At 49.5% G+C, this 27,218-nt stretch overlaps 1 protein-coding gene across 1 annotated transcript in view; it reads left to right on the forward strand.

The window, feature by feature from the left end:
• The window catches only part of RALGPS1 (Ral GEF with PH domain and SH3 binding motif 1), a 257,605-nt gene that overhangs the window by 195,503 nt on the left and 34,884 nt on the right, over positions 1-27,218 (forward strand). The window contains exons 9-11 of the mRNA XM_077768262.1: positions 12,829-12,966; positions 15,189-15,282; positions 20,658-20,725. Of these exons, the coding sequence (XP_077624388.1) occupies positions 12,829-12,966; positions 15,189-15,282; positions 20,658-20,725 (300 nt within the window). The remainder of the gene's footprint in view (positions 1-12,828; positions 12,967-15,188; positions 15,283-20,657; positions 20,726-27,218) is intronic.

Genomic DNA, 27,218 nt, shown 5'->3' on the forward strand with positions numbered 1-27,218 from the left:
GGACCCCAGCCTCTCCCAGCCTCTCCCCTCCTGCGCCACCCAAAACACACAGTGTGACCAGGGAGAAGGCCCCCACGGTGGAGAGGAAAAGCCGGGCTCCCTGAAAGTGGGTTTTCTAGCACAGTCCTCTGGGGTCTCACATGGTCTCCTCTCTAGTGAGAGCGATCAAAACACGTGGGCTTGAAAACCACAAATAAATGAGTAGTCAGATACCATTTTTCTTCCAGAGGGGCCCAAGGAGTCTTTGAGTATTTCATTTCAGCAAATTCAGAGAATTTGCTTTACGAAAGTGAAAATTGGTTTGGATCTAGCTAACCCTCTGAAAATCTGCTGCTTGTTTTACGAGAATGCAGAGATTGGTGACTGAGGTTTAGAATGCAGTGTTTTATTACACAGTTTCCACTGAGTAATGAATAAATCTGACAGTTTTTACCTTTGCCTCCCTTATTTTCTGTTACACTTAAAGACTAGGTGAAGTGTGGTCACAGATACGTGAGCACATTAGAGGAAGTGGAAAATACTTTGGTGGATGAAGCAGCCGTCTGTGTGAGCTCACTCTCTGGCTGGGATCCTGGTGGCCTCGGACGTCCAGGAAGCCTTTCCGTGCACAGTAGCGAATCTCTGAGCCAGGGTTGGAAAGACAAGCTCGGGAGTGTTTTCCTTGGCACGTGGGCAGCCTCGATTCTACCCAGTATGAGGCAGGTTTCCGAGGCTTTCACTGGGGGAATCATCTTACGTTTCCTTTTGGTGACGTCAGCTACTCTGGAAGCCCATTGTGGCGCTCAGAGAAATGTGGGTATTTAGCTTGGAGATGCCAGAACACAGGGCGGACCCTAACAGGGTGGCCATGGACTGGGGTGCCCTACAGCTGAGGCCATGCTCTTCCACTGAGCAGTGGACTTTCAGCGCCAGATGGAAGAGTCAAGAATATGCAGATAAAGACCCGATACCCAGTTCGGTCGTCCCTCAAATATCTTCTGAGCCACCCACTCTGTGCTAGGCTCAGTGCTGGCCCCTTGAGATTGCAGAGCTGGATAAGACATGGTCCTTGTCACTGACTGAGTGATAAATACCGTAATCGAGGGAAGGGCAGTGTGCTCCAAGGAGAAGGCTAATGGCCAGAGGAGAAGGCTGAGCAGGCCAGGGCATGGCATGCCCCTGCTGGCCCAGGGAGGCCCACTGGGCTGGAGCATCGCGTGAGGACATAGTGGGAGAAGAGACCAGAGATGCCGGCAGGGAGCAGAAGCCACAAAGCCACAAACCCTTGCCCACTGGGGATAGAAAGTAGTTGGGTTGATTTTAAGTTGGGGAAAGGCATGGTCTGATTAGGTTTTAGAAAGATCATGGGATGCAGAATGGATCGGAGTTGGAGGCCAAAAGTGGAGGGAGGAGCCAGGCTGTAAGGAAGTGTTAACAGTGGCCCGGAGACCAGATCAGAGGCAGTCTGGAAAGGTGGGTATCCTTTAAATCAAAACCTAAAGACTGAGTCTTCACCAGGACCTAAGAATGCTGGGTAAATCACTGTGTAGAACATTATCTGCATCCTCCCTGCTCCAAAAGTGCTTATTTCTCTAATAGTTGAAAAGAAGGACAGAAGGAAGATAAACCTTGCTCTCTTTTATATTTTGTTTTATTTTAAGTTTATTTATCTATTTTGAGAGAGAGAACCTGAGCAGAGGAGGGGCAGAAAGAGGGAGAGAGAGAATCCCAAGCAGGCTCCGCACTGTCAGTGTAGAGCCAGATGTGGGGCTCAAACTCACGAACTGCAAGACCATGACCTGAGCTGAAGTCAAGAGTCAGACACTGAACCAACTGACTGAGTCACCCAGGTGCCCTGTGACCTTGTTCTTTTATATTTCTGAAAGTAGTACGTATTCATAACTAAAGTCTTCAAAAATGTAAAATTCTATAAAGCAGGAAATAACCCTAAAATTCCATCCCTAAAGATTGCAACCATGAGCAGATTGGGCAATAATCCTCTCCCCCTCCATCCCCTCTCCCTTTTTGTCTGCATGTGCCTGCGTATGTGAGTCCATATAGGTATACAAAATCGCACCCCACTGTTTTCACTTAAAAACGCATTGTGGATATCTGTCCATCTCAGTTCTTAGAAATATGTTTATTTTATCCTTTTAATTAGCTGCATCATCTTCCACTACTTGGATTAAAAAAAATCATTTCTCTGAACCATGCAGTTTTTCACAATTATAAATGACAACAATGGCATAATGAATAATCCCTGTTTATTTTGCTCATTTGTAAGAATATTGCTATAGAGTAGATTTCTAGAAGCAGAATTGCTGGATCCTGGTAAACACGTCTTTGAGATTTTTGATGGATACTGCCAAATTCTACTTCTAAAAGTTTCTATCACTTTGTACTACAGCCAGCCTTTTATAAGTGACTATTTCCGTACACTCTTGTCAACACCAAGTATTATCAACCTTTTCGACCTTTGCTGGTATAAATAGCCAGAAGAAGGAAATCTTGTTTTAATTTGTGCTTCCTTGATTAGTAATGAGGCTCGGGCGTCTTTGACGCCTTTACTGACCATCTTCTATAACAGTATTTACCTTTAATACGGGAGGTCTTTATATGTCAAAAGTAGTGATTGTCTAATACAGTGCAAATATTTTTCCCATTTGGACATTTGTCTTTCCCCATTGAGCATGGCACTTTCACTGATGATGCATAAGTGCTTCTGTTGAGATGGAGTCCAGTACGTCAGCCTTTCCTGTCATGGCTTGAGTTTTGTGTCACACTAACGTCTTTGCACACCCCAAGGCTATAAAAAGATTCTTCTCTATTTTATTCTAGTGCTCTTCTTCCTATTTAGATTCCAGTCCCTAAATCAACTGGAATTTATTCTGTTGTAAGGAATGAAGTAGACATCTAGCATTGTGTTTTCCTAACTGGATAATCATTCGTCCCCATGCCATTTATTGACAGACCCTACTGACTAATAACATACCCTCATCCTTCGCTAGATTTCTGTGTCTGTGTGAAACTGTTGCCGGGCTTCCTACTCTCCACCTCTGGCTTGTCTGATTCTGGAGGAGGGCTACCGTGCATGATGACTATAGGTTCATAGCACGTTTGGTAACAAGCTTCTTTTGTCATCCTTCTTTTCAAAAATGTTCTAGTTTCACGTATTAGTCTTCCAGGTGAACTTCAGAATCAGTTTCAGGATCACGTGAAATGTATATATTAGTTAGGCAATAACTAACATTCTCACAATGTTGAGTCTTCCCGTTTAAGATCATTATAGCTGTCCTCATTATTTCTGTCTTCTTTCGTATCCTTAAGATGTATTTCATTAGTTTTATCTTCGTTACCAAAGTGTTACATTCTCATTGTGACAAATAGAATACAGAGTTGGGGCGACAAGTTCCTATTTGTATGAACCGTGCTTTTATTGCAGTGAAGTAGATTCTTCAAAGAAGGATTAATAAGCCCAGGATATATGCATATTTAATTTTAATAAGTGTTATATAATTTTTCTATCAAATGTTTTATTCGTATAGATCTTACACCTTTTTTCCTAAGTTTACTCCCACGGTTTTATAGTTCTGTTTTTACTGTACATGACCTCTCCTTTTTTTTTTCCATTTTCTAACTGATGATTTCTACTATATAAGAATGCTCTTCCTAAGTGTCCATCAACAGATGAATGGATCAAGAAGATGTGGTTTATCTATACCATGGAATACTACATGGCAATGAGAAACAATGAAATCTGGCCATGTGTAGCAACATGGATGGACCTTGAGGGTGTTATGCTGAGCGAAATAAGTCAGGCAGAGAAGGACAAATATCATATGTTTGCACGTATAGGAGGATTAGGAGGAACTTGATGGAGGAACAAGGGGGAGAAGAAGGGCGGAAATGGTGGGGGAAAGGGAGAGAGGCAAACCATGAGAGACTCTTGAATGCTGACAAAAACTGAGGACTGATGGATGTGGGGGGGAGGGGGAGATGGGCATGGAGGAGGGCACTTTGGGGATGAGCACTGAGTGTTATGCGGAAACTAATTTGACAATAAACTATTTGTAAAAAAAAAAATAATAAAAAAATATTAGAAATAGAAAAAAAATAATAATAAAAACACCTCCTTGCATACAAAAAAAAAAGAATGCTCTTGACTTACTTATATTTTCTTTGAACTTAATTCTATTATTTACCACTAACAGTTTTTAGTTGAGCATCCTAGATTATCAAATTATATAACTAATACAATAACTAATTATATCACCTCAAAATAATGGCAATATTATAGGTGTCTTTAATATTTACCACACATTTCTTTATCTTGTCTTATCTTGTTGGATCGTGTATCTGGAATAGTGTTAGAATGCCAGCAGGTTGGCAGCTAGTCTAACTCGTTCCTACTAATAGTATTTCACGTCAAGAACATTGTTTTAATTTTTCTAACGTGCATTCTTTATCACACTAAGGAAGTCTGTTCGTACTCAGTGCTTTGCCAAGGATGATGTTACAGCTATCAATGACTTTTTAATATCTATCAAGATACTAAATACCATTGCACTCTTATAATATAAAACCTATTTCCCATATTGTTCCTTAATATGCTGCTCATTTGATTTGCTAAGATTATTTTAAAATGGTGAATTGTATTTGCTAATGTTTTATTTGGAATCCGTGGATCTTTATTAATGAGATTGGTCTCTCTTTCATTTCTGTCAGGTCTTGGCATAATGGTTATGCTAGAGTCATAAAAAGAACTAAAACATAAAAAGAACATAAAAAGAACCGCAGATATTTCTGACTTTTTCTATTTTCTGCAACAGTTTAAATAAGCTAAGCATTTCTTCTGATGTTTTTTTTTTTAATTTTTAATGTTTATTTATTAGAGAGAGAGAGTCAGCATAGCAGGGGAGGAGCAGAGAGAAAGGGAGACTCAGAATCCAAAGCAGGCTCCAGGCTCTGAGCTAGCTGTCAGCACAGTACCTGATGCGGGGCTCAAACTCATGATCCATGAGATCATGACCTGAGCCGAAGTGAAACGTTTAACCAACTGAGCCACCCAGGCGCCCCACTTTTAATGTTTTATAGACAGGTTCCATAAAGCCATGTGGATATTATACTTTTTAATTATAGTATTTTCTCAGTATCATTAATAGTTCTTCTGCATTGACCATTGAAGTTATTTGCCTTTTCTCGAAACAATTTTGGGAAGGCAGATTTTCCTAGGAAGAACCCACTTCATCTAGATTTTCAAATATGTTGGCATAAAAATGACACATACTACTATTTTAACATCTCCTCCATATTTGGAATCAAATTCTTTCTCTCTTATCCCTAACATTATACATCTGTGTTTTCTTTCTTTTTTCCCCCTTCATCATACATACCAAGAATTGTCTACTTTGACTTTTTCAAAGAACCAACTTTGAACTTTATTACCCTAGAGGCCTTACTTTTTTTTTTTTAACTTGTTATTTCTGCTTTTATATTTTTTATTGTTTTCTCCCACTTTTCTTTTGCTGTGTTTTGTTCTTTTTCTAGTCCTCTGTAATAAACACTAAGTTCAATTCTTGTCTTTACCTTTCTTAATTATCAATGTACACATTTGTGGCTGTAGATTTTTCTCTGAGTAGAATTTGGTAGTTCGGCTGCATCCTTTATGTAGATAGTTTGTGATTTTAATTTTAATCTCTTCTTTCATCTCTGAATTACTTGGAGTGTTTTTTCTTACCCAAATGGTTCATTTTTACAATTTGTTTTTACCCGTGGGCCAGGGAAGGGAATGGAATTGCTCCCGGATTACCACAACCACATGGATTATGAGTATGGAAGGTATAGTTTCCCCCAGAGGAAAATTCGGGGCCTTTTCCAAAAGAATTGGGAGTGGATATTAGGCAGACACAGGTGCCAGTTTCTTCTCCGCTGCCAATAGAATTGTTGAAGGATTTATGAGATAATACATGTAATTTACTTATCACCGTGTCTAGCACAAAACAAGCCAAATAATACTAACCAGATTAATACGTTCTCCTCATGCCCTTTCTTACTGCTGATCACAATACTGGCACATGTGACATGGCCCCAGGGCTCCCTAGGGAACATTAGCAAACAGCAGGTTACCCCACCGCATCTGTAGATCACCAGGGAATCCCCGTGGTGTGAGAGGATCTGTGATTTTCCTGGTCATTGCACCTCGGGGAGCTAGGAGGAGATTCGGCACCCCCAGGACCCCAGGATTCTGTACAGGCTGCAAGACTGCCCGCGTGCCTTTGTGATTCATTAGCCTCAACACCAAGAAATAAACGAGGCCATGTGCTCATCCCGAACACATGGTCTCTGACCACCTGACATGTGACTGCCGCCTTCCTGCAGACCTAGGAAATATTTGTCTCCACGTGGGTGAGCTTCCAACACATTTCATAGAAGGAAAATTCTTTAAGTGCGGATTTGTTCTGAAGTCCAGGTTTTGCACGATTGATATTAATGAGTGGGCACTAATTAATACTCATAGTCTTCTGCATCTGACAGGGAGCCTGAACTGCCTGCTGACATCCCCTCCTGCAATAGACGGAATTGCTTTGTGCTCTCTTTAAAAAAAAAAAAGAAAGAAAGACAGAAAGAAACCCTAATGAGCTGCTGCTTTGTTATTTCATTTGGAATTTATCAAGACAGTTTATGTGATCAAACCACACAAGTATAGCTCTGGATGCCAGTGCTCCTCATGTCTGAAGTTGGAAAGTGATCTTTTTAAGGCAGAGCAGGAGAACATGGAAAAAAGTCTTTCATCTCAAACCTTAAAGGAAAGGGAGAGAGAAAATGGAAAGCGTTAGATGGAAATGTGGCGTATTTTTATGCTGTGGAGGGTTCCGCCCCCCCAACACAGCAGAATTTTCCTTACTAAATAGATAGCTGTGTGAGAAAAACCAAAACCAGCCTCGGGATGGCAGTGAGGCGGGTGGCGATGGGAGAAACAAGAGAGCAGTGAGCTTCTGGGCGGCGGCAGAGCCCGGGTGCCAGCCGCGGGCTCTGGCCCTGGGAGGCTGAGGGCGCCCGGCTTCAAGCGGGCTCTGCGCCACGGCCCATGGGTGTCTCTCAGCTTAAGAGAAGGTGTCTGTTCAGGAGAGCACCTCCTTTGTCAGCCTGGCAGTCCCTCCTCAGGGCCGGGGCATCCTGTGGACACCCCTGGTGGGGGCCTGCATTCACCGGCAGGAAGGTTTGGCCACATGCCCTCAGGCTTGGGACAAGCCCAGCTGCCGAGGTGTCCGCAGCGGAGCCAGCTGAGGGCTGCTCACCACTGGTCCCCGGGGCTCCCTGCCCCACTGTGACAGTCTGGTTGGCATTCGTATCGCAGCCACAGAGCATCACCAGGCCCTGTGTGGGGCGTGGAAGGCAGGAGAACAGACGGATGTTCTGGGTAGCTGTCCATCTCAGAGGAGGTCCAGTCTGCAAGTGGGCAAGCCATGGGGCAAACAGCAGCGGCCAGAAGCATTCTCTGGGAGTCGGGGCAGGCCGCAGCATGGGTGGCTGGACCCTCTCACCCCTGTGCCAGCCAATGACTCCCAGCCCCCAGCCGTTGGCATGGAGTTAGACAAGCCTGAATTCAAATCCTGAGCCCCCCCACTTGCAAGCTGTGTGATCTCAGACAAGTCGCTTCACCTCTCTGAGCTTCCTAATTTGTAAAATGGGGGAGTGAGAGTATGTTCTGTGCCGGTTGCGGTGATGGTGGGGTGGTACGAGCAAGGCCAGCCTCTCCTATCGCAGACCATGGCTGTTACTATTCTAGCTGTTTCCCCCAACGTGTCTGCACCTCCCAGTCTAGTCCTGGGCTCTGGCGTTGCTCAAGCCTGTGGCAGCCAGGGCCAGCGGCTGGCCCATTACTGCCCATCTTAACAAGGCCATTAACACAGCATCGTCTGCTGCAGGAACTCTGTAATAACTGGGATGGGAGCTGAGACATCCCAGCTGTGCTGTCTCCATCCAGACGGAAGCTCCCAGCACTGGCCTGTCTGAGGTGGGTGGTCACCACATGGCCGGCATCTGGGTACCATCCATGGTTCTGGCAAACCCAGCTGGGTGCACCCCTCCCTTGGGCGTCCCGATGTTCTTCCCAGTGGGGCCTGGCCATGGAGACCGGCTCAGGGTCAACTCAGCCTCTTGGGCACCTTAGGGGTCCAGGCCCCGGGCCAGGAGACTCCTCATGATCACCTTCATTACCCCAATTGCAGTCAAGAAACTGAGGCCTCAGGAGGAGAAAAGGCTTGCCTGAGACCACCCGGCTGGTAAGTGGCAAAGCCAGGGTTCCAAGTCTCCTGGCTCTAAGCCCCACACTCTCCCACTTATGCCACCACTGCCTGTCATGTGGCAGAGCTGGCCCAGTGACGATGAGACCTGGGACAGATAGGCCACGATGAGTGCCAGGGAGCCGGTGGGGAGGAGATGGAAGGTGTGGCCAGGAGAGGTAGCCACAGTACAGTTGTGAGCCCTCTTGGAGAGTGTTAACCCCCCAGGGGAAGGTAAGCAGGGAGAGCCATCGCCTGGAGGCCTCCGGGTCCCACGATGCCCCCATCTTGCCTCACCACGTGTCAGGCACCAGAAGACCTGGCCAGGGGTAGAGGCCTGACAAGATGGCAGCCTGGATGGACAGACCTGTGTTCGAACGCTGCCTCGGTCATTTCCCAGCCGAATGGCCTCAGGCCATGTGACTCTCTCAGCTTCCCTTTCTTCTGTAAAAATAGAGCTAAAGCCTCTCTGACAGCTGTGTTATTGTCATGATCCCATAATCTGGGCAAAGCTCTTAGTGGAGGACCTGGCACATAGGAGTGCTCAGTTTTATTATTACTGTTTATTTAAACATTGCATTAGTTTTTATTAAGTTTTAGGGGGAAGGGGTGGGAGCTACAGGCATCCAGTTGTGGAACAAATAAGTCACGGGGATAAAAGACACAGTGTGAAGACTGTGGTTGATGATAGTGTCGTGGCATCACACGGGAACAGATGGCAGCTTCCGCCTGCGAGCACAGCACAGTGTATCAACTTGTCAGGTCGCGGGTTCCACCGGAAACTTTTCAAATAGAAAAAGTAATTAAAAAAAAATAAATGGTAAATACGTGTATGAAATTTATTTTCTTATTATTGTCACTTGACTCTCAGTGTCTCTTCCCTCAGCTCTAAAATGAGGGTAATAATGTACCTCATGATGCGATCGGGTGGCTTACATGAAATATGCCTTCATTCATGCATTCCTTCGTTCAGCTGACGTTTACCACACAGCCCCTGCGTGCTCTGTTCCAGCTGCTGGGGATTGAGCTCTGGAGCAAGACCCACTTCCTGGCTCTGAGTTTTAAATTTTTTTTTAATGTTTTATTTATTTCTAGGAGAGAGAGAGAGAGAGACAGCGTGAACAGGGGAGGGTCAGAGAGAGAGGGAGACACAGACTCTGAAACAGGCTCCAGGCTCTGAGCTGGCAGTCAGCACAGAGCCCGACGCAGGGCTCGAACCCACAAACCGCGAGATCATGACCTAAGCGAAAGTCGGACGCTTAACTGACTAAGCCACCCAGGCGCCCCTGATGAGTTTTAAGTCTGATGGGGAGAATCAGACCTTAAATACATGAACGATACAAATAAGTATCATCTTGCAGTTGTGGTGAGTGTTCACAGTACGTGGGGTTTAGCACAGCACTGGCATCGCGCAAGGGGGAGGGGGCTTTGCCCATGATTTCATTACAATTTAGGCTTTTAAATATTTCCAGTTGGAGGCTAATAACAATGCTGAAAAGATCTCCCTGTCTTTGCACAGTATTAACTGTAAAAGATTTGCTGCCTTTGGCGTAGCTTTTGTCGTGGGAACCAAAAGACTGTTTAGATGGAGTTTCTGTCCAGGAATTGCCGGGGCTCACGGTCTGCCCAGGTTGCTGGGGACAGGCCTTTTTGGGGGGACATCCCCCTCCCTGTACCCCCCAGTCCTCAGCGTGTCACGGCGTTGGCTTCTACTCCCACGTCCTGAGGGGTAGTCGGGTGTTGGTGGCTGCATATTTTGTGGAAGGAGTCATGAACACCTGGACAGTAGAATTAGCTCTGATGAAGTAGTGAGTTCCCCATGTCCCCAGGGTGCAAGCAGGAGCTGGGAGGTGGAAATGGAGTGCCACTCCTTTGAAGGAGAGCTTCTCCCAGCCTCTGTTTGCACGACCAGGGCCCCGAGAAGCAGCCCTTGCAGACGCCACAGAGCAAGCCTTCCATGCTGAGGGCGTTATTTGAGAAGAGCGGATTCCCCGTGTGTATCTGAGGGCCAGTGAGTGGGTCAGGAGCCAGACAGACCTGGGCTGCGGTCCCACACACCCACTGTGAGGCCCAGACAGGTTTCCTAATCTCCCTGAGCTTTAGTTTTCTCCTCAACCCTCCGGGGTTGATGGCAGGGTCACGTGGGTAAGGAGCTAAGTCCCCAGCTTGTAGTGGAGCCTCTAGTAGCCTCGGTTTTCTCCCTTTTCCCTTAGCCTGCTCCCCAGTATCTCTGCTCCTGGCCAAGTGCTTTTTCTGCCACTTAGTCAGCTGAGTTCAGATCTGCACAGGGCCTACAACTGGAAGAAAGGTGCCACATGTCCCTTATCCCGTCATGTCATGCTCAGCACCAGAGGGGACTTTGTGTTGTAGTTGAAGCAGTAATGGGATGGCAGGATTGCCACTGCCGAACCCCTAGGGAGGGAGCTGAATTACGTTTTTACGAAGGGAGAGGAAAGACGAGACCCAAAGCAAGAATACATCTGTGGATCTCTGCCTACCAAGCTTAGAGCTTCCATACAAGGGACATTATTTCTTATTATTAAAATTTTGGAAACATGGTACCACTAGAAAGAAAGGAAGTGGAAATGGCTTCTATTAGAAGTGCTAGCATATGTTTCTGTGATTTAATGGTTTCCCGTAACAATGCGTAGCTATTTTTAAAGCAGACGAATGACTCATGGTATCCAGCACCAGCGGTCCACTGTGATGGCAGGAAGCCTGTGCTGTGGGGAGGCGGGCTTGGGTTCGCCCCCACCTCCATCATTTACCAGCTGTGTGGCCCAGAGCAAGTTCTGCTTCCCCTCTGCATTTCCTTTTCCTCCTCTATAAAAAGGGTTGTTGTAAGGATTAATAAGATAATGAATGTATAAGTCAGCACAGTGCTTGTCCATCCATGCAACATACTCACAACTTTTATAATAAATACCTAATTAACTACATCTGTAGTAATCCTCAGCAGTTCAATAGTAAACTTTTGAGGCTATAAATTTTCCTCTGAGTACCACTTTGGTCAGATCTCAGATTTGGTTAGATTTTGATATGCAGTGTTCTTATTGACATTATCTTCAAATAATTTTTTTGTTTTCTATTTTCTGCTTTTCCTTTAACTCAAGAGTTGCTTATGAGAGAGAGAGAGAGAGAGAGTGTGTGTGTGTGTGTGTGTGTGATTTCTAATCAGTTAGAATTTTTTCTGTATCTATTGTTAAATCCTAGATGTGTGTAGTAAGGTCAAAGAATGTGGGTAACGTGGCATTTACTTTTTGGAACTTAATGAGCATTGCTTTATATTCTAATGTATAACCAATTTTTGTTAGTATCCCATGGGTATTTGAAAAGACTGATATTTTCATTTATACATCAACCTTGTTAATTTTGTTACTTAGTATTCATATATGCACAGGTATGTACATATATCTGTATATCTGTGTATTTTTTTAGATGCATACACACACACATGCACATGCGTGCGCACACACACACACACACACACACACATTCTGGAAGAGACATGCCAAAGGCTCTGTCTATAATTGTGGCTTTGTTGAAATCACTTCCTTTCTGGCAGTGTTTTGCTTTATATATTTTGACCCAGTGTTGTTTTGTGCATAGAAATTTGTAGTCATTAGATCTTCTCAATCAACTGTGCTTTTCATTAACATCAGCCAGTCCCTCTTCTTTGCCTTGTCCAGTGTTTTCTGCCTTGAATTCTGTTTCACATTGCTACTCCTGCTCAGCCTACCAGTAATGTAGATGTAGTGGCAGTGCTCGTGGAAGGCTGCTGGGAGGATATGCCGTCATTGTCTATGCACAACTCCAGAGAGCCTGGAGTGTGGATCATGCTGTACAGCCAGTCCTCCTCTCCCATCCCTGGCGAGGCGGCTTGTCCCAAATTCCAGCTGGGGTGATGCCAGGAAGCTGTGCTGAGGCTCACCACTGGCCTGTCATGGCAGTGTTTTCGTATCCCACATTATTTTCTTATTAAGCGCCCTCAGGAAAAGTCTCTGTCCAGCCTTTGTTCTTTATAGCAAAGACTGTTGCTTTTTTTATTTCTTCTTTTGTCTCTTAGTTGATTTATGATTTTAGGGTGTGTGTGTTTATGTGTATGAGTGCGTGCCTGCGTGTGTGTGTATAAATAGAAAAATAGACACATAGCTAAGTGAATAAATAAAAAACCAAATTCAGTCCAAATAGTTGTTGTCCCAGTTATGACACCTTGGACCTATTAAATGTCATCAGTTGGTGAAATATACAAGTATCCATCCCTTTCATGTCCTGTTATTTTCCAGTTGGGTTACAGGTAAAAACCCTTGTGGCTGGAGAGTGTATGAACTAGAAATGCTGAAATCTTGCCAGCATTCATTTTGGTTGTCACTCGGATGTTATATTACATTTGAGCCATCTATGCATAAGATTAGTAGTCGGGATTGGAATTGAAGTCAGAGTAATATCTGAGTTTTCCATAAGCCACCCTTTATACCTTCTAGCACAACGGTGCTGTTTTGTGCTATTTTGTACTGATTCATGCCGAGTGCCCTCCATTACTACATATCTTCTTTAATTTTAGGGATCTATCTTCTGGATTTAATCTACATTGATTCTGCATATCCTGCCTCAGGCAGCATCATGGAAAACGAACAAAGATCCAATCAGATGAACAATATTCTCCGAATAATCGCTGATTTACAAGTTTCCTGCAGCTACGGTTAGTACCCCTGGTTGCTGGAATTGTGAAATCTTACATCACTGAAATTTGGATTCAGCACCTCATCAGTACGAAAGGTCTGGAAACCAGGTGGTCCCCACAAAACTCTTCATTTTAATATCTTGAGCACCCAACATGTCCAGGACACACTACCCACAGTCTCGATCTTCAAAGATGGTGAAAACTAGATGTTCCCATCTCGGTGTTACAGACAAGGAGGCTGAGGCTGAAGATAGTTTAGTCACTTATCTAAGATCATGCGTCTGGGGAGTGGCAGCGCCCAGGTCGTTCTGGCTCCCGGCTCATTCACCCATGGAGAGCTCTGTGGGCAGCCCCTGGGTAGCTCTCCTCCAGGGGGACTCAGAGACCCAGGTTTCTCCCTGTTGTGGCCCCACCATGTCCCCCCTGGCCTTAGAGGCCTCCAGTGACCTCCACATCCATCTGACAGATGCAGGAAGGGAGAGAATCATCCAAGGGTAGGTTTTATGGGCCAGATTTGCACACAATGCTCATCATTTCTGCTGGGGAGGTTAGGAACGTAATCTAGCTGTGGGCCTGGAAGGAAAAAGGAAATGACTTGGTAAAAACTAGCCAGGCTCTGCTCCACATGGCCACATCCAAAGTGCGATGGTTGTCGGAGATGAGGTTGAGGAACTGAGAAGTCAAAGTGCTGGATGGGGCATCTGTGTGGGTGTTGACTTCACCCAAGATGATGGTGGACTTGGCTGTATGCAACTCAGTCGTGAACCAGGTGCCCAGGCGCTCCAGGAATGGGCAGGGACGACCAGGGCACCAGCCGGGAGAAGTCAGCAAGGAAGAGGAGTGGGTAGTAGAGCTGCAGGGATGTGCCTCCATGGAGCAGGGTTTTTACAAGAAGCTGGAGGAAGAAGAGTCTGGAAGCAGCAAAAGGGGCAGGAAGGAAACCAACCCCACCTGCAGTTCACAGGGCATGAGAAAGACGACAGCCTCCACGGGGAAGGCCACAGGAAGCCAGGCTGGGGCTCTGCAGGGTGGGCTTGCTGAAGTGAAAGGCCTGCTCCATGGGCACTTCCAGATCAGTTGTCCTGAGCAGCAGAGCAGCGAGGGGCCTGGGCTCCCCATGCAGTGCTCCCCTGCCCACGCCCTTTTCCATTCCCACGTACATCGGCACCCACTGTCCCACCAGCCAGCAGGGCAGTTACGCACACGGCTTTGGGATCGGACAGACTCAAGCTCATATCTCAACTCTGCCTCCTGAAAAGTCACTTTCTCCTAAGTCTGAGGTTTTCTCATCAGTAGCGGTGGGGACATAGTGCACAGAGCCCTTAGCGCATTCCAGCATTTCAGTAGAGCTCAGTAAATCCTCACTCCACTGTCACCTTCATACCTGCATCTTCTCCATCATCAGCTTTGGGAAGCAGGTGTCATTGTCCCCACTTCAGGACAAGAACACAGGCTCTCGAGAAACAAGAGGGTCTGTTCCAAATCTCGCAGTTAAGGGGCGGAGCCGTCAGGAGCTCCTCCAAGCACCTGGACACAAGTCCCCACCCCCTCTCTGCTCCTTTACTGCCTCCCCCTCTTCCCTTTTGTTCTTTCCTTCCCTGTGAGGAACGGCAGAGAGGACAGAGTTTTCAGCCCCCTCAGAATACAGCGACCATGAAGCTCAGTGGAGGGCGCCTGACATCAGTCACTCTGGGAACGAGGCTGTGTGGCGTGGCAGAGGCCTCCAGGGACCGGGTAGAAACCTGGCTCTGCCACTCCTCAGTGATGTGATCTTTGCCTGCTGCTGCAGTCTCTTTCTCTGTGCAGTGGGCACCTTATTTCCCCCAAATGAGGCAGGCATGACAGTTAAAGCAGATGCCTTCTGGAAATCACCTGGTACCTAGCCTGACGCGGCAGGGGCCTAGGCGTCTGGGCCCCTCCCTGCCTTCCCGGGATGGAGCAGCTCCAGCCCATGGGCCAGACACTCAAGCTGTGCTAGGACCCGGGTCGGACCCTCCACGCCGGGCCGGGTGGGGTGTGTTAATTCACCTCGCATTCTTGCCACGCAGGGGGCGGGAGGCTTGCCCAGTTACCCCGTGGAAGCCTGTTTTCGGGCACAAGCACCCGGCTCTGGCCTGTTCTGGAGGCCTTTCCCTCCACAGCCAAGGACCTGTGGTGATTTCAGGGCGTGTGGCCCTCTTCTCACTGGGGGCCTGGAGGTGGGGAGACACTGAAGCCCCTGGGTTTCGTCTGTTCTACAGATCACCTCACAACCCTGCCCCACGTACAGAAGTACCTGAAGTCCGTGCGCTACATCGAGGAGCTCCAGAAGTTTGTGGAGGATGACAACTACAAGTAAGTGCCCACTCCCTCGCCTGGCCCTTAGGGACCAGTGATTGGCTAGTGATGGCACTACGTCCCTCGGGCGGCACCGCGCCAGCATGCTCCGCTCAGGCACGGGCACGTCATGTGACTGCTGGCCCCACAGAGCCCACAGCAGTGCCATCTGAGCATCTCCTCCCGCTTAGGTCTGCCCCAGCCACACGGGCTCCGTGTTCTGTCACCTCCTCAGCCTGGCTTTCCCACATCGTCAAGGGTAACGTGAATGTAGACTCCATGACGCAAGTTCTGTGCTCTGGGTTCTCATGAGTGACTCCCTGCTGCCCAGCACCCGGTGGAAGGGCAGTATCCTAGCCGTACGTCTAGGCTGGCAAACAGAGTTCTCCAAGAGCCTGTCTCATGGACGAGGCAGCCCCCTGTGGCCCCAGCTCTCTGCAGGATTCTTGCCATCTAGCACCGGCCAAGCTCCCGTCTCCTTCCCGTGCAGCCCTTTGGAGTACGCTCAGGTCCCGTGGGGAACCCTGTGGGCCCTTTGCCCTCATCTTCCACTCACCTTGCTCTGGCTGTCAGTTCTTCCTTAATTTGTGGCACTTGGGAATTTATCCAGCATGTCTGTGTATTTAGAGGGAGGAGGAGGATTTTTCATATCAACTCTGTCTGCCACATTGATTGGACATCATCTTGGCTCCTTTTCAGCTTGAGGCCAACTAAGAGCCTCAGAGCTTTTCATATGACCTTAGATATCCGGACAAGTCTCAGCCATCTTGTAACTGATCATCCCCTGAGTTGCTACTTTATGGTGCAGTCTTTCCAATCTCCTCATACTGGCTGCTTCCGGCATCCGTGTTACTTCGGATCCCATTATTCAGTGCATTTCTTTTTTAATCTCTTCCAGTTTCATGTCTGACAGTTTGACCAGTTTGGTTGCTTGGTCTTCATCAAAATCACTGAAAACGACAGAGAACCGTGGTCACAAGGGACACCCCCAGGTTACTCCCGATTCGCTCACTAGAACCTCTGGCCATGTCTACAGTAGCTGTTCTCAGCCCTGGCTTTGAATCAGTCACCTGGGACGCTTTGTAACCATCCATATGTTCGTGGGAGAGCCTGGAAATGTGTATTTTCTCAAGGCTCCCTAGGTGGTTCTAATAATCAGCCGTCTTCGGGAGCATAGGCATAATAATGTCGTTAGTTGTTATTGTATAATATTTTACCAAAGCAGAGTTTAATGTGAAATTTTGATCTATTACATAATAGTTAACAACAACAGATGAAGGCCAGAGATTACCATTAAAATTACGTTTGCCACCAATTAAGCTCATTTTACTTACAAAGCATTTGCTGTTCTTGAAAAGAGTACCCTGGAGTGTGAAATTATTCCCACTTAGGTTCTGGGATAATATTTTCCATTCATGTGGCAGTAGTACAATTAAAGAGACAGCAGTTTTTCCTTAACACTAATATCCTTTAAGGAGAAAAATGGTCTATAAATACTTCTGACCATGAGACAATCCTTGGACAAGCTGCAGGTTGTGAGTAATTACTCCTTCCATTCTGAAGGACATTGAGCTCCCCCAGTACTTACCGCTAACAACAGTCAGCCTGCCTGTCACAAAGGCCCTTTGTTGTGGTCCAGGTGGGCAAGCCAAGGGCAGAAGCCTGCACTCCCATCCCCAGGGCCCAGACCACTGGGAGGGTCCCTCCCCAGGGAGGCCCTGGCTCTGAGTGACACAGCACAGGCAGGGCTTGTGATTCTACGTGAGGAACCCACACTCCATGATCCAACTTATGCCCCAAAACTTGCTCCACCCAGAAGGATGCAGTCGCTTCATTATTACCTGATGACAAAGCATTTCTTCATTTCATTTCATTATTTAGAGAGAGAGCGAGAATGGGGGGGGGTGAGAGAGAGGCAGAGAGAGAGTCCCAAGAAGGCTTCACGCTGTCTACACAGAGCCCAACGCTGGGCTCAGACTCACAGACTGAGAGACCATGACTGAGCCAGAATCAAGAGCCATTCACTCAACCGACTGAGCCACCCAGGTGCTCCAACAAAGCATTTCTAACACCTTGTCCCCATCTGCTTTAGAGACACTGTGCCAAGGGGCCCAAACAGTGCTTTGTTTTTGACTCTTAGTCTATTTCATTTTATTTAAGAAAAAATTATCCAAATTCCTGGAGCGCTTGGGTGGCTCAGTCGGTTAAGCGTCCGACTTCGGCTCAGGTCATGATCACACAGTTCGTGGGTTCGAGCCCCGCAGCAAGCTCTGTGCTGACAGCTCAGAGCCTGGAGTCGGCTTATCATTCTGTGTCTCCCTCTCTCTTTGCCCTTCTCCCACTCGCACTCTGTCTCTCTTTCTCAAAAATAAATATTTTTTAAAAATTAAAAGAGAAAAATTACCCAAATTCCTACCACCTAGAAAGCATGACCTTTAGCATTAAATGAACATAATTTTGGACATTTTTTATACATAGGAAGTACATATAGACATAGAGAAGGATGGACAGATGGATGGGCGGAGTGATAGAATTTATTAAAATTGGACCATGCTACACTTGCTATTTTTAATTGGAAGTATTTTTACTTAACGAGAGACAGAAACTGAAATAAAATGTAAGAAATTGCTCTCTCTTCAAATAAATATTTCTTCAGCACAAATGATATAATTTCCTAAAAGAGTCTTCTAAGATTAACAAGAGAGGTCAGGAAAAACATGAAGAGGCTTGAGTCAGTGAGTTCTGCTTTCACTGGGTCTCTGCCACTCACAGGGTCAGTTGACTGGTTAGGAAAGATGAGAACATTAGCGCTCTCCCCCCTTCACCTCCCCTTCACTGTTGTCCAGTTTTTTGTTTGTTGTGTTATTACTGCACAGTCCAAATTTATAACATACACATGGTATTCAGGAACCCTAATTCCTACTTGTTAGTGGTTCTAAACAGATTCAATTCTTACCACTTGTGTTCTTCCACTGCTTTTCTATGTAACGACTCCCTTATTTAGCTGCATCTCATCACGAAGCAGGTTTTTGCAAGTCCTGCGTGCTCTGATTTCCTTCGTGAAAACATCCTCAGGTGACGGGGCCTCACCTCGCTGGGCCACGCAGGACTCTCCCCCAGGACTCGCGGACCCTGCTGCATTGCCTTCTGGCACTGGCTGCTGCTGTAGACAGGTCTCAGCCAGTCTGATCCTTTCCTCTTGCAAGTGACTTGTTTTATCTGCCTGTTGGGTAAAGGATGCCTTGAAGTTCAAAAGCACAATGAGAGGAATGGCTCTGAGTGGAGAGTTCTGTACCAAATTTCCATGGAATGTGGCATGCTCTTTTTTCAATTCAGATGGCTTCTTTGGATTATCTTTGACTTCTTCTTCTGTGCCATTTCTTGCCTTTCCTCTTTCTAGGTCTCCGGGCATCTATACATTGGATGCTCTGTGTCTTCCAGGTCCCCTAGCTTCTTTCTAGTGGCTATAATCTCTGTCTTTTCATCGACAGACACTTGGACAATCTACTCATTCGGTCCTTGATTGGTCCCCTAGGACCAAAGGGTCCCCAGGCTCCCTTTTCATCTAACTCCTTTGTGTCATCTCATTTTTCGGGTCTTGTTTATTCACCCCACATTCCGAATAAGCTGTTCTCCTGCTCAAAGCACTTGGAGGATTTCCTTGTGTTCCTCGGGGCTGCCTCCTGGGCTGAGCAATCTGGGCAGTGCTCTGTTCTTTTCTCTCTTTCCGTCTTTGTGTGAGGGGACATTTGCTAGCTTGCCACACCGATTCTTTTTGCTTGCTCCCATTTTGAGAAGCTCCATCTGGGTATTCCATGGCTCTGATGGAAGACGGTGACGTCTGACCCTGCTCCCACATGTGTGAGATGGGCTGGCTTTTCCTCCTGCCATGCCATGAGGTCGGGGTTCTTAAAGTCTTTCCTTCTTCTGTAGCCTGGGGGAACAGGGCTCAGTCCAAGGAGGCAGTGTGTTTTAGATACCTGGGCTCTATTAAAGGGCCTGCATCAGGGTTCCCTCTACCTTGTACGGGGCTGTATCCCGTGCCCTCAGATTTCAAATGTTTACTTATATTTGAGAGAGACAGAGCAGGAGTGGAGGAGGGGCAGAGACACAAAGCGAGAGAGGAAGACACAGAATCAGAAGCAGGCTCCAGGCTCCAAGTCGGAGCACAGAGTCAGACATGGGGGGCTCAAACTCATGAGCTGTGTGATCATGACCTGAGCCAAAGTCGGATGCCTAACCGACTGAGCCACCCAGGTGCTCCTGGATTTCCTCAGGTGTCAAATCATCCCCTTAATGGAGCCTTCATTTCCCTCAGAATATCCATCATGCTCTCCACCCATTTCATCCGTTTCTCTCCAACACCTACGGAGAAGCCTCAGACGGCAGGATAGGAGCCGTGCTCTGGGTTATATATCTCGGTCAAACTCTACAATCCTCTTTTTCTTTCCTTGGCTGCACGTTTCCTAAGTTCATGGCTTCAGGTCATGCCCCTTTTCTTGTCAAGTTGCATCTGGTAAGTTCTACTCCTAAGCCTTTATAAGTATTTGTTGGTTTTGTTGGGGGAGGCGGTGTCCGGCATCTGGCTTCACTCTGTCATCTTCACCCAGAAGTTCTTAATCAGTGCTTGAAAAATAGTAACATTGAGGTGCCAGTTCTCATAATGCATCCATTGTCTTGTGCCTCCTGGGGGGTATCTAAGAGGGGGTGCAGTGTGATGATTAGAAACCCTGATTTCAGAGAGTCCTGGGTTGTTTTTTTTTAATATTTTTTTAAATTTTTTAAAAAATTTATTTCTAGGAGAGAGAGAGAGACAGTGTGAGCAGGGGAGGGTCAGAGAGAGAGGGAGTCACAGACTGAAACAGGCTCCAGGCTCTGAGCTGGCAGTCAGCACAGAGCCCGACGCGGGGCTCGAACCCACGAACCGCGAGATCATAACCTAAGTGAAAGTCGGACGCTTAACCAACTAAGCCACCCAGGCGCCCCGAGAGCCCTGGGTTTGATTGCCTGCCCTGCCCCTTGCTAGCCCGTGACTTTGGGGAAGCTACTTAGCCTCGCTGCTCCTCAGTTTCCTCATCTAATAGCTGGGGACAGTAAACGTACCAAGTCCACAGGCTTGTCTTGAGAACGAACACGTTCGTGCCCAATAGACACTGAGCCACGGTGACTCTTTTGACTGCATCTTTCTTAACCATTGTTTCTGGATCATGAAAATGCCCTGGGGAACCGCATAGGGAAGTGGCCAAGATCTGGAGCAGACCCCAAAGTACTCCTGAGCTCTGAGTCTATAGCCCTAGGCAGCAGTCCAGTCCCCCGACTCTGAACGCACATGTGAACAGTCCCCCTCTGATACATGGGTGCCTCTCTGATCTCGTGAAAATCTTCCTTTCCAGACTGTCACTCAGAATTGAGCCCGGAAGCAGCTCTCCGAGACTGGTCTCTTCCAAGGAAGATCTTGCAGGTATTGTAGCCACGTCGGAGGGGGACACACCCATGGATAGCCCTGGCATGGCTGCCAGGCTGGCTCTGACTGTGGGTCAAGCGCACAATTGAGTTGAGGTTGGAAGACTCCACAGTCCTGGTAGCCCTTGTACGTCAGCCTTCTGGGCTCCTAATCCATGGGATGCCACGGGGCTCCCTGAGAAGAGCCTGGGACCCAACAGCCCCAAGAGAGGCCAGAACAGAACCCCAGGCTGGAAACAGGCACAGAATAGGGAAAACTCTAGGATCTTCTCCGAATCACTTGGACCTGTATCATCAGGGCTGCAGCCTGGGTTGATCTGCCCTGGAGGGACAGCCAGGATGCCCGTGTATTTGGTGCCACCAGACACAGATGGCTTCCCCACCTGCAGGATCAGCTTTATTCATATATTTGGGACATACACAGCATCCTTAGTGATTAAGAAGGTTGGGGACAGGGTTCCCATCAGAGGGACGCAGGAAATAGCAACAGGATTCTAAAGCAGTTGTTTAGGGCCTATATATAGTAGGAAGCCTAACCATTCAAGACTGTTTCTTCAGGAGGTGATGCCAAAATTTGGGAGCTCGAGTGGGCTTGAATCAAAAAGCATTCTGCCCTTGAGTCTCCTTTAAATTAGTTTGAGGATGAGACCTCTGTCGCCTTCTCTGGATCAGGATCAGCCTTAACAGGATCAGCCAAGTCTCTGGCCTTCCCCAGGTGCCAGGAAGTGCCCACAGCCACCCTTTATCTTTCTGCCCTCTGGACAGTGGACAAGGATTCAACTCCTAGTGCCCCTTCTAGCCATGTGATTCCATTCCTTCCTCCCCTGCAGCGCCGGGTCCATGCCACCTCTCTCTCCCTGCGTGCAGGGGTCGTTGAGCAGAGAGATGGGAGGGCCCACTGTGAGCGGGAATGAGGTGAAGACCTGCCCGCACAGGATAGCTTGGGCTTTCGCAAGGGACATTGGCCACGGAGGCCACGAGGGGTAAGGCATGGCACAGGAAGAGAGATGGCAGAGGGAGGGTCTGCGCCTTGGCTTGAGGGGCTCTGCCTCTCTCCAGTGACTCTCCATCCACAGACCAAACTCGAGTCTCATCTGTGCCTGAGAGAAGCAAGGCTTCTGGAAAGTTCCCCAACCAGGCCCCTGGCACATATGCCAGAATGCCTTTTCCTCATATTTCCGTGGTCTGCTCTTGCTCTTCGTTCTAAACTCAGAGAGACTTCATTTCAGCCCTTTGTTTCTTTATGACACCCCAACTTGTAGTTATTCTCTTCAGGTGCGGGCCTCACTTCGTTCCTGGTGAGTCTCTGGCCCCAGCATCGGGCTTTGTGCTTCACAGAGGCCCAGCCCACGTGGGGTTCACGGCTGAATGGATGGAAGGGGGGAAGGAGCAGGCCGAGGCTCCGGGTGGTGCACACTGGCCTGAAGGCCAAGAGGGCTCTCGTCACTGTAGCCTCACACCTGAGCCTCGGAGCGTGCCTACCCCCCAGTGCCCTTCACGCCCACCCGCAGCACAGGCAGCATCAGCCACTCAGGCCTGCAGGCTGGTCGTTCTCAGGGCTGTTGGTAGCAGAGGCCTCACCTTCCCCCTAGGCATCTGTCTGCCCCAGACGGTCCCTTCACTTGACCAGCACCTGCCTCACACCTCCTCCCTGCAGAGGAGATCAGGGCCGCACCTCCACCCCCAGCCCAGTTCTGCACCGAGCATCACGGGCTCCCCCTGCTAGGCCAGAAGTTGTAGACCAGGATTGAGGCTCAGAAAACGAACATTGCTAATTGCAGGCCTCAAGAGCTAAGCCTCTCACTGAGCCCCAGGCAGGAAAGGAGGAGCTGCATCGACTTTTGACTACTGCCTATGCTAGAAACCAGTGCCCGGGGCAAGTGGGCACCTAAGTGGCTCAGCCGGTTAAGGATCCAACTCTTGGTTTCGGCTCAGGTCGTGATCTAACTGTTCGTGAGTTCAAGCCCCGCTTTGGGCTCTGGGCTGACAGCATGGAGCATGCTTGGGATATTCTCTCTCTCTCTCTCTCTCTCTCTGTCTCTCTTTCTCTTTTTCCCTTTCTCTCTCTCTCCCTCTCTCTCTTTCAAAATAAATAAATGAACTTTAGACACTAGTGCCCAGGGGCCAAGACCAAGCCCCTGGCCCAGCTTCCTCAAGGTTTGCCAGAGTCACCGTCACCTCCCTCTGGCTCTGTCGTTTATTAGCCGTTGAGGCCAGAATCCAGCAAATCAACCAACCACCAGCCTGAATCCTGGCAGGGAACAGATTGCCCCCCACATCCCCCCACACCCGGCTCACATGAAGAGACTCTAGCCAAGGTCAAATAAGAATTATGTAAAGAGCAGGGAGGCGCCGGCGCCTCTAGGCTGAGGGACCTGGTAAAGCAGAAGTGTCACCAACTTCAGTGATGGCTGAGCTGAGGAGGACTTGGCATCCCGGGGGGCACACAGAACAGCCGGCATACCCACCAAGCCTCAGTTTCCTCATCTGTAAAGTGAGCATTGTAATGTCTCCCTCACAGGGTTGTTGTGGGAATGTGTTGAGACCACACGTGTGAAACACAGTGCCTGACACTGAGCACTCGCATCAAGTGTGACGTTATTAGGATGATGTGATTGTCGTCAGTGTCATGGTTGTGCCTCTGTCACTGAATCAGCCTCCGGGTTTTAGTGACACGCTGCTGCCTCAGGGATGCTTTACCCCCACCGGACCCCGGCCCCCCAACCCAGGTCAGGCCCCTGTTAACACCGGGGCTGTTAGGCCGTGGCCCGAGTCCAGCCCGCCGCTGTTTGTACGGGAGCACACCACACCCATCCGTTGACATTGTCCGTGTTTGCTTTCCGTGACGGTGGCCGAGCTGAGTAGTTGGGACGGAGACCCTGTGGCCTCCAAAGCCCAAAATATTCACCATCTGGCTTTTTACAGAAAGTCTGCCAACCCAGCATTGCACACTCTTGCAGGCACGGTCTGTGCCTCTCACAGCACTTCCCTCTGTGGGAAGGACACAGTTACCTGTGCCTGTCTGTCCCCTTCCCCGCCACACCGAAGGCCCCCTGAGGTAGGGACCCAGCCAGCGCCTCGCCTGCCCTCGCGTCTCCTTTGGGCCTGTTGATCTCTGAGCTGCTGGCCGGGCCCCTGCAGGCACAGGGCTCTGGGAAGCGGCTCCAGGGCTGCCGACTGCTGACTCCGCGCTCCCTGCCGGGGGAGTGCTGACGCGGCAGATTTCACACGGTGGTGCGAGCCCGGCTCACAGGAGTGTTTTCCACCAGTTTTCCAAAGCCCTGGCTCCCGCCCTAGAAGCAGGATGTTAAGGTTTTCATTGATCACCAGAGAGCCTGGGAGCGTCTGGAAGGCTTCCGATGCACTCAGTGGTCCTGGCTTCCCACCCGCGGCCTCGACGCCTCTCCCAGGCCGGAGAGGCTGCTGCCGCCTGGGACAGCCGAGGGGTCCTGCGGAAGGCGGGACCGGAGGGGCAGCTCCCAGGAGGCCTTCCCCCACCTGGCAGTCAGACCAGGCTGCGTGGCAGGACCCCGACCAGGCCCAGGGACAGGAATGTGCCTCTCGCAGTCCCAGGAATGGGAGGAACGCGGCCTCCCTTGGCTCCTCAGGATGGGAGTTCGAGCTACAGCTCTGGACTTCCTTTCCAGCAGTCAGGCACCCGCCCCCATACCTGCCAAGGAGAGGCCCCGAGATGCGTTCATTGGTTTTTGCACTCTGGACACACGTGCCAAGGGCCTGCTGGGAGCCAGACACTTGCAGTGAACTAGGCACCCAGTGGAATGAGGCAAAGACCTTCCCACACGGAGCTGAGGCTTTAGCAGGGGACACAGGCAGCAGAAGCCATGAGGGGACAGGGCGCAGTGCAGGAACGAGCCCGAGGAGGCCAGCGTGAGCGAGACCAAGATGGCCGCTGGGCCCCCTGACCCTCCTGTGCGGCCTTGCCTGCTTCTGCAGCCAGCTCACCCACCTCAGGCCCTGAGACCTATGCCTCTAGCGGTGGGAACAGCCGGTCGTGGGTCCCTCAGAGGCCGTGGTTAGTGCCAGCATGGCCCAGAGCTGATGCTGGGCGGTCTGTGTCTGTGAGAGCCCCCACGCCCCGCAGAGAGCTGCCCCCCTCCTCGCTGGGCAGTGACTGTGCCGGCAGCTCCCCACCAACAAGTAGACTGTGAGAACGGAAATGGAGAAACCTTCTCAGTTTCTGGGCCGTGGAGGAAAAGGGCCAGGAATGCCACGTTTTCAATCCCCACCCTCCTATATGTAATGTTTCGTTTATATAAATGAACTAATATTTTCCTGGAGAGCAAAAATCATAAAGAACGTTGACCCCCAGAGAGGGCAAGTAATGTTTGTGTGTGCCTTGGAACTGATGAAGACATTTCCAGATTCTGTTAGCCCCGCCTCCACGTGGCTGAACCAACTGACAGGTTTTCTCTCAGAGGCCTTGGCAGCAAAGCAAGGCCATGGAAAATCTCCGCACGGGCCCCGGCCTTCTGTACTCGCACCTGCAGAACTGCCCTCCACAGACCTTCATCCTCTCCCTTGTTTCACTGCCTCTTCGGTAAAAGCCCGACCTTGGAGTCAGGCAGACCTGAGTTCAGAGCCAGCCTCCAGCACTTCCTCGCTGTGGCACCTTGGGCAATCGGCTTAATCCCTCTGAGCCTCAGTTTCCTTGTTGGTGAAACGGCAGTAGGAATCAACACTTCACGCAGGCTTACTTGGCGGGGCGGAGGCTGGGCCGGAAGAGCCCTTAGCACAGAGCCCGGCACGTGCTCACCACTCAGGATTTCTGGCTCAGGGCCCTCACAGGGCGGGCCTGATGCTGTCCTGATGGAGGGACAGCGTGACATAGAGCAGGGGACAGGGAGCCAGAGGGCCCTCACCTCAGGTCCAACTCACCAGTCACCAGCTGCACCCGGTACCGCTGCTGCCTAACCAGCCACCCCGGAACCTGGTGGCACAAAACCACCATTCTGTTACATGCACAGGTTCTGTGGGTCCGGAAACAGGACAGGACACAGCCAGGATGGCTTGTATCTGCTTTACAGTATCCGGGGCCTCTGCCAGGAAGTTGGAGGTTGAGGGGGACCCAGTGTCTAGGCACTGGAATCTTCTGGATGTGCGTGGTGCTGGCTGTTGATGGCGCCACAGCTAGGGCAGAACATGGATGTACACATGGCCTCCCACGAGGCCTGAGCTTCCTGACCGTGTGGCAGCCTCAGAGTGGTCAGACTGCCATGTGGCAGTGTTCCCCCAGAGCAAACGTCCCAAGAGCTGCATCATGGCATCTATGTGACCCACCTCAGAAGACCTGCCACGCTCTGTTGGTCAAGGCCCACCCTGGTCCCAGGAGAGGGGCCAGAGACCCTACCACTCAACAGGGGCTGTCTCAAGAATTTGTGGACGTGTGTTAAAACCATCACACCGGCTAGTTCACGGTAGGGAAGCAGAGGCTCAAAGATGATGATGATGACAATGACGATGAAATTGGTGGTAGTGGCAGCTAGCGCCCACTGAGCTTGTGCTCGCTACCAGGCACTGTTGTAAGCACTTCCTGTGTTCATTCAGGACTCTCACACCTACCCCGTGAGGTGAGGGCTGATACCCATATTCTGTAAGGGGAGGTGCTGTGGCAGGAAGGGGCAGAGCCAGCCGCTAAGCCCAGGGGTCTGGACTGGCGGTCACCTGTCTCCCATGCGTGGAACAACCAGGATGCAGGTCCCAGATTGCTACTTGTGTCTGTGCAGTACCGTGATCAAAAGTTCAGTGTCTGTGCAGTCGTCACTGCCCTGGATGACAACCTGGGCACATCCCTGCTTTCTTAGAGACACTTTTGAGTCACACACTCTCCCTACTTGGTTCTTGGAAGGCTGGTTCTGTGGTAGAGTCACAACTGCACACCTGATTTGGCATTAAATCTCCTTTGCTCCCCCTGGCTGGGAGCATGGGGCCTGATCTCATGGTCAGGGTTGAGGGTGCTCGGCTCTTCTCCCCTCCAGGCCTTTCTCAACCCCTGTTGGCTTGCTAACCTCAGGGCCTGGCACCAAGGGCTAGTCTCAGCAGCGAGCACTGCTGTCTTGGGGCCCTCCAGGTGACAGTCCGCGCACTGATGCTTCCTCAGGGGAGCACTTCCGTGGGACCCCACCGGTCCCTTGACCTGGACAGATGCAAATCCATTCCAAGGCCACTGCAGCCCCTTCCGTGGCCCCTCAGAGTCAGTGCCCACTGCCGGCTCCTTGCTGCTTGGGTCCCTGCGAGCCCTCAGCTGGTGGGAGGCCACACCCATCCTTGTCCTGACAGACTTGCAAATGCAGCTGACCCTGGTGTGGCCACCACTGTCCTCTGGCTGGGGCCATGTTGGTTCCCATGACTGAGCAAGGCACTAGGAGTCCCCTGGGTCTCCCAGCTGCTGGGACACATTGCAAGTTCCCCAAGTGGTGTGTGGAGACCTCCACTTCCATTGTGGAGTAGCGAGGAGAAGAAGAGAGTCCCCC

This window comes from Crocuta crocuta, unplaced genomic scaffold (assembly GCF_008692635.1).
Source record: "Crocuta crocuta isolate KB4526 unplaced genomic scaffold, BGI_CrCroc_1.0 scaffold35, whole genome shotgun sequence".
In the NCBI taxonomy this organism is placed as follows: domain Eukaryota; kingdom Metazoa; phylum Chordata; class Mammalia; order Carnivora; family Hyaenidae; genus Crocuta; species Crocuta crocuta.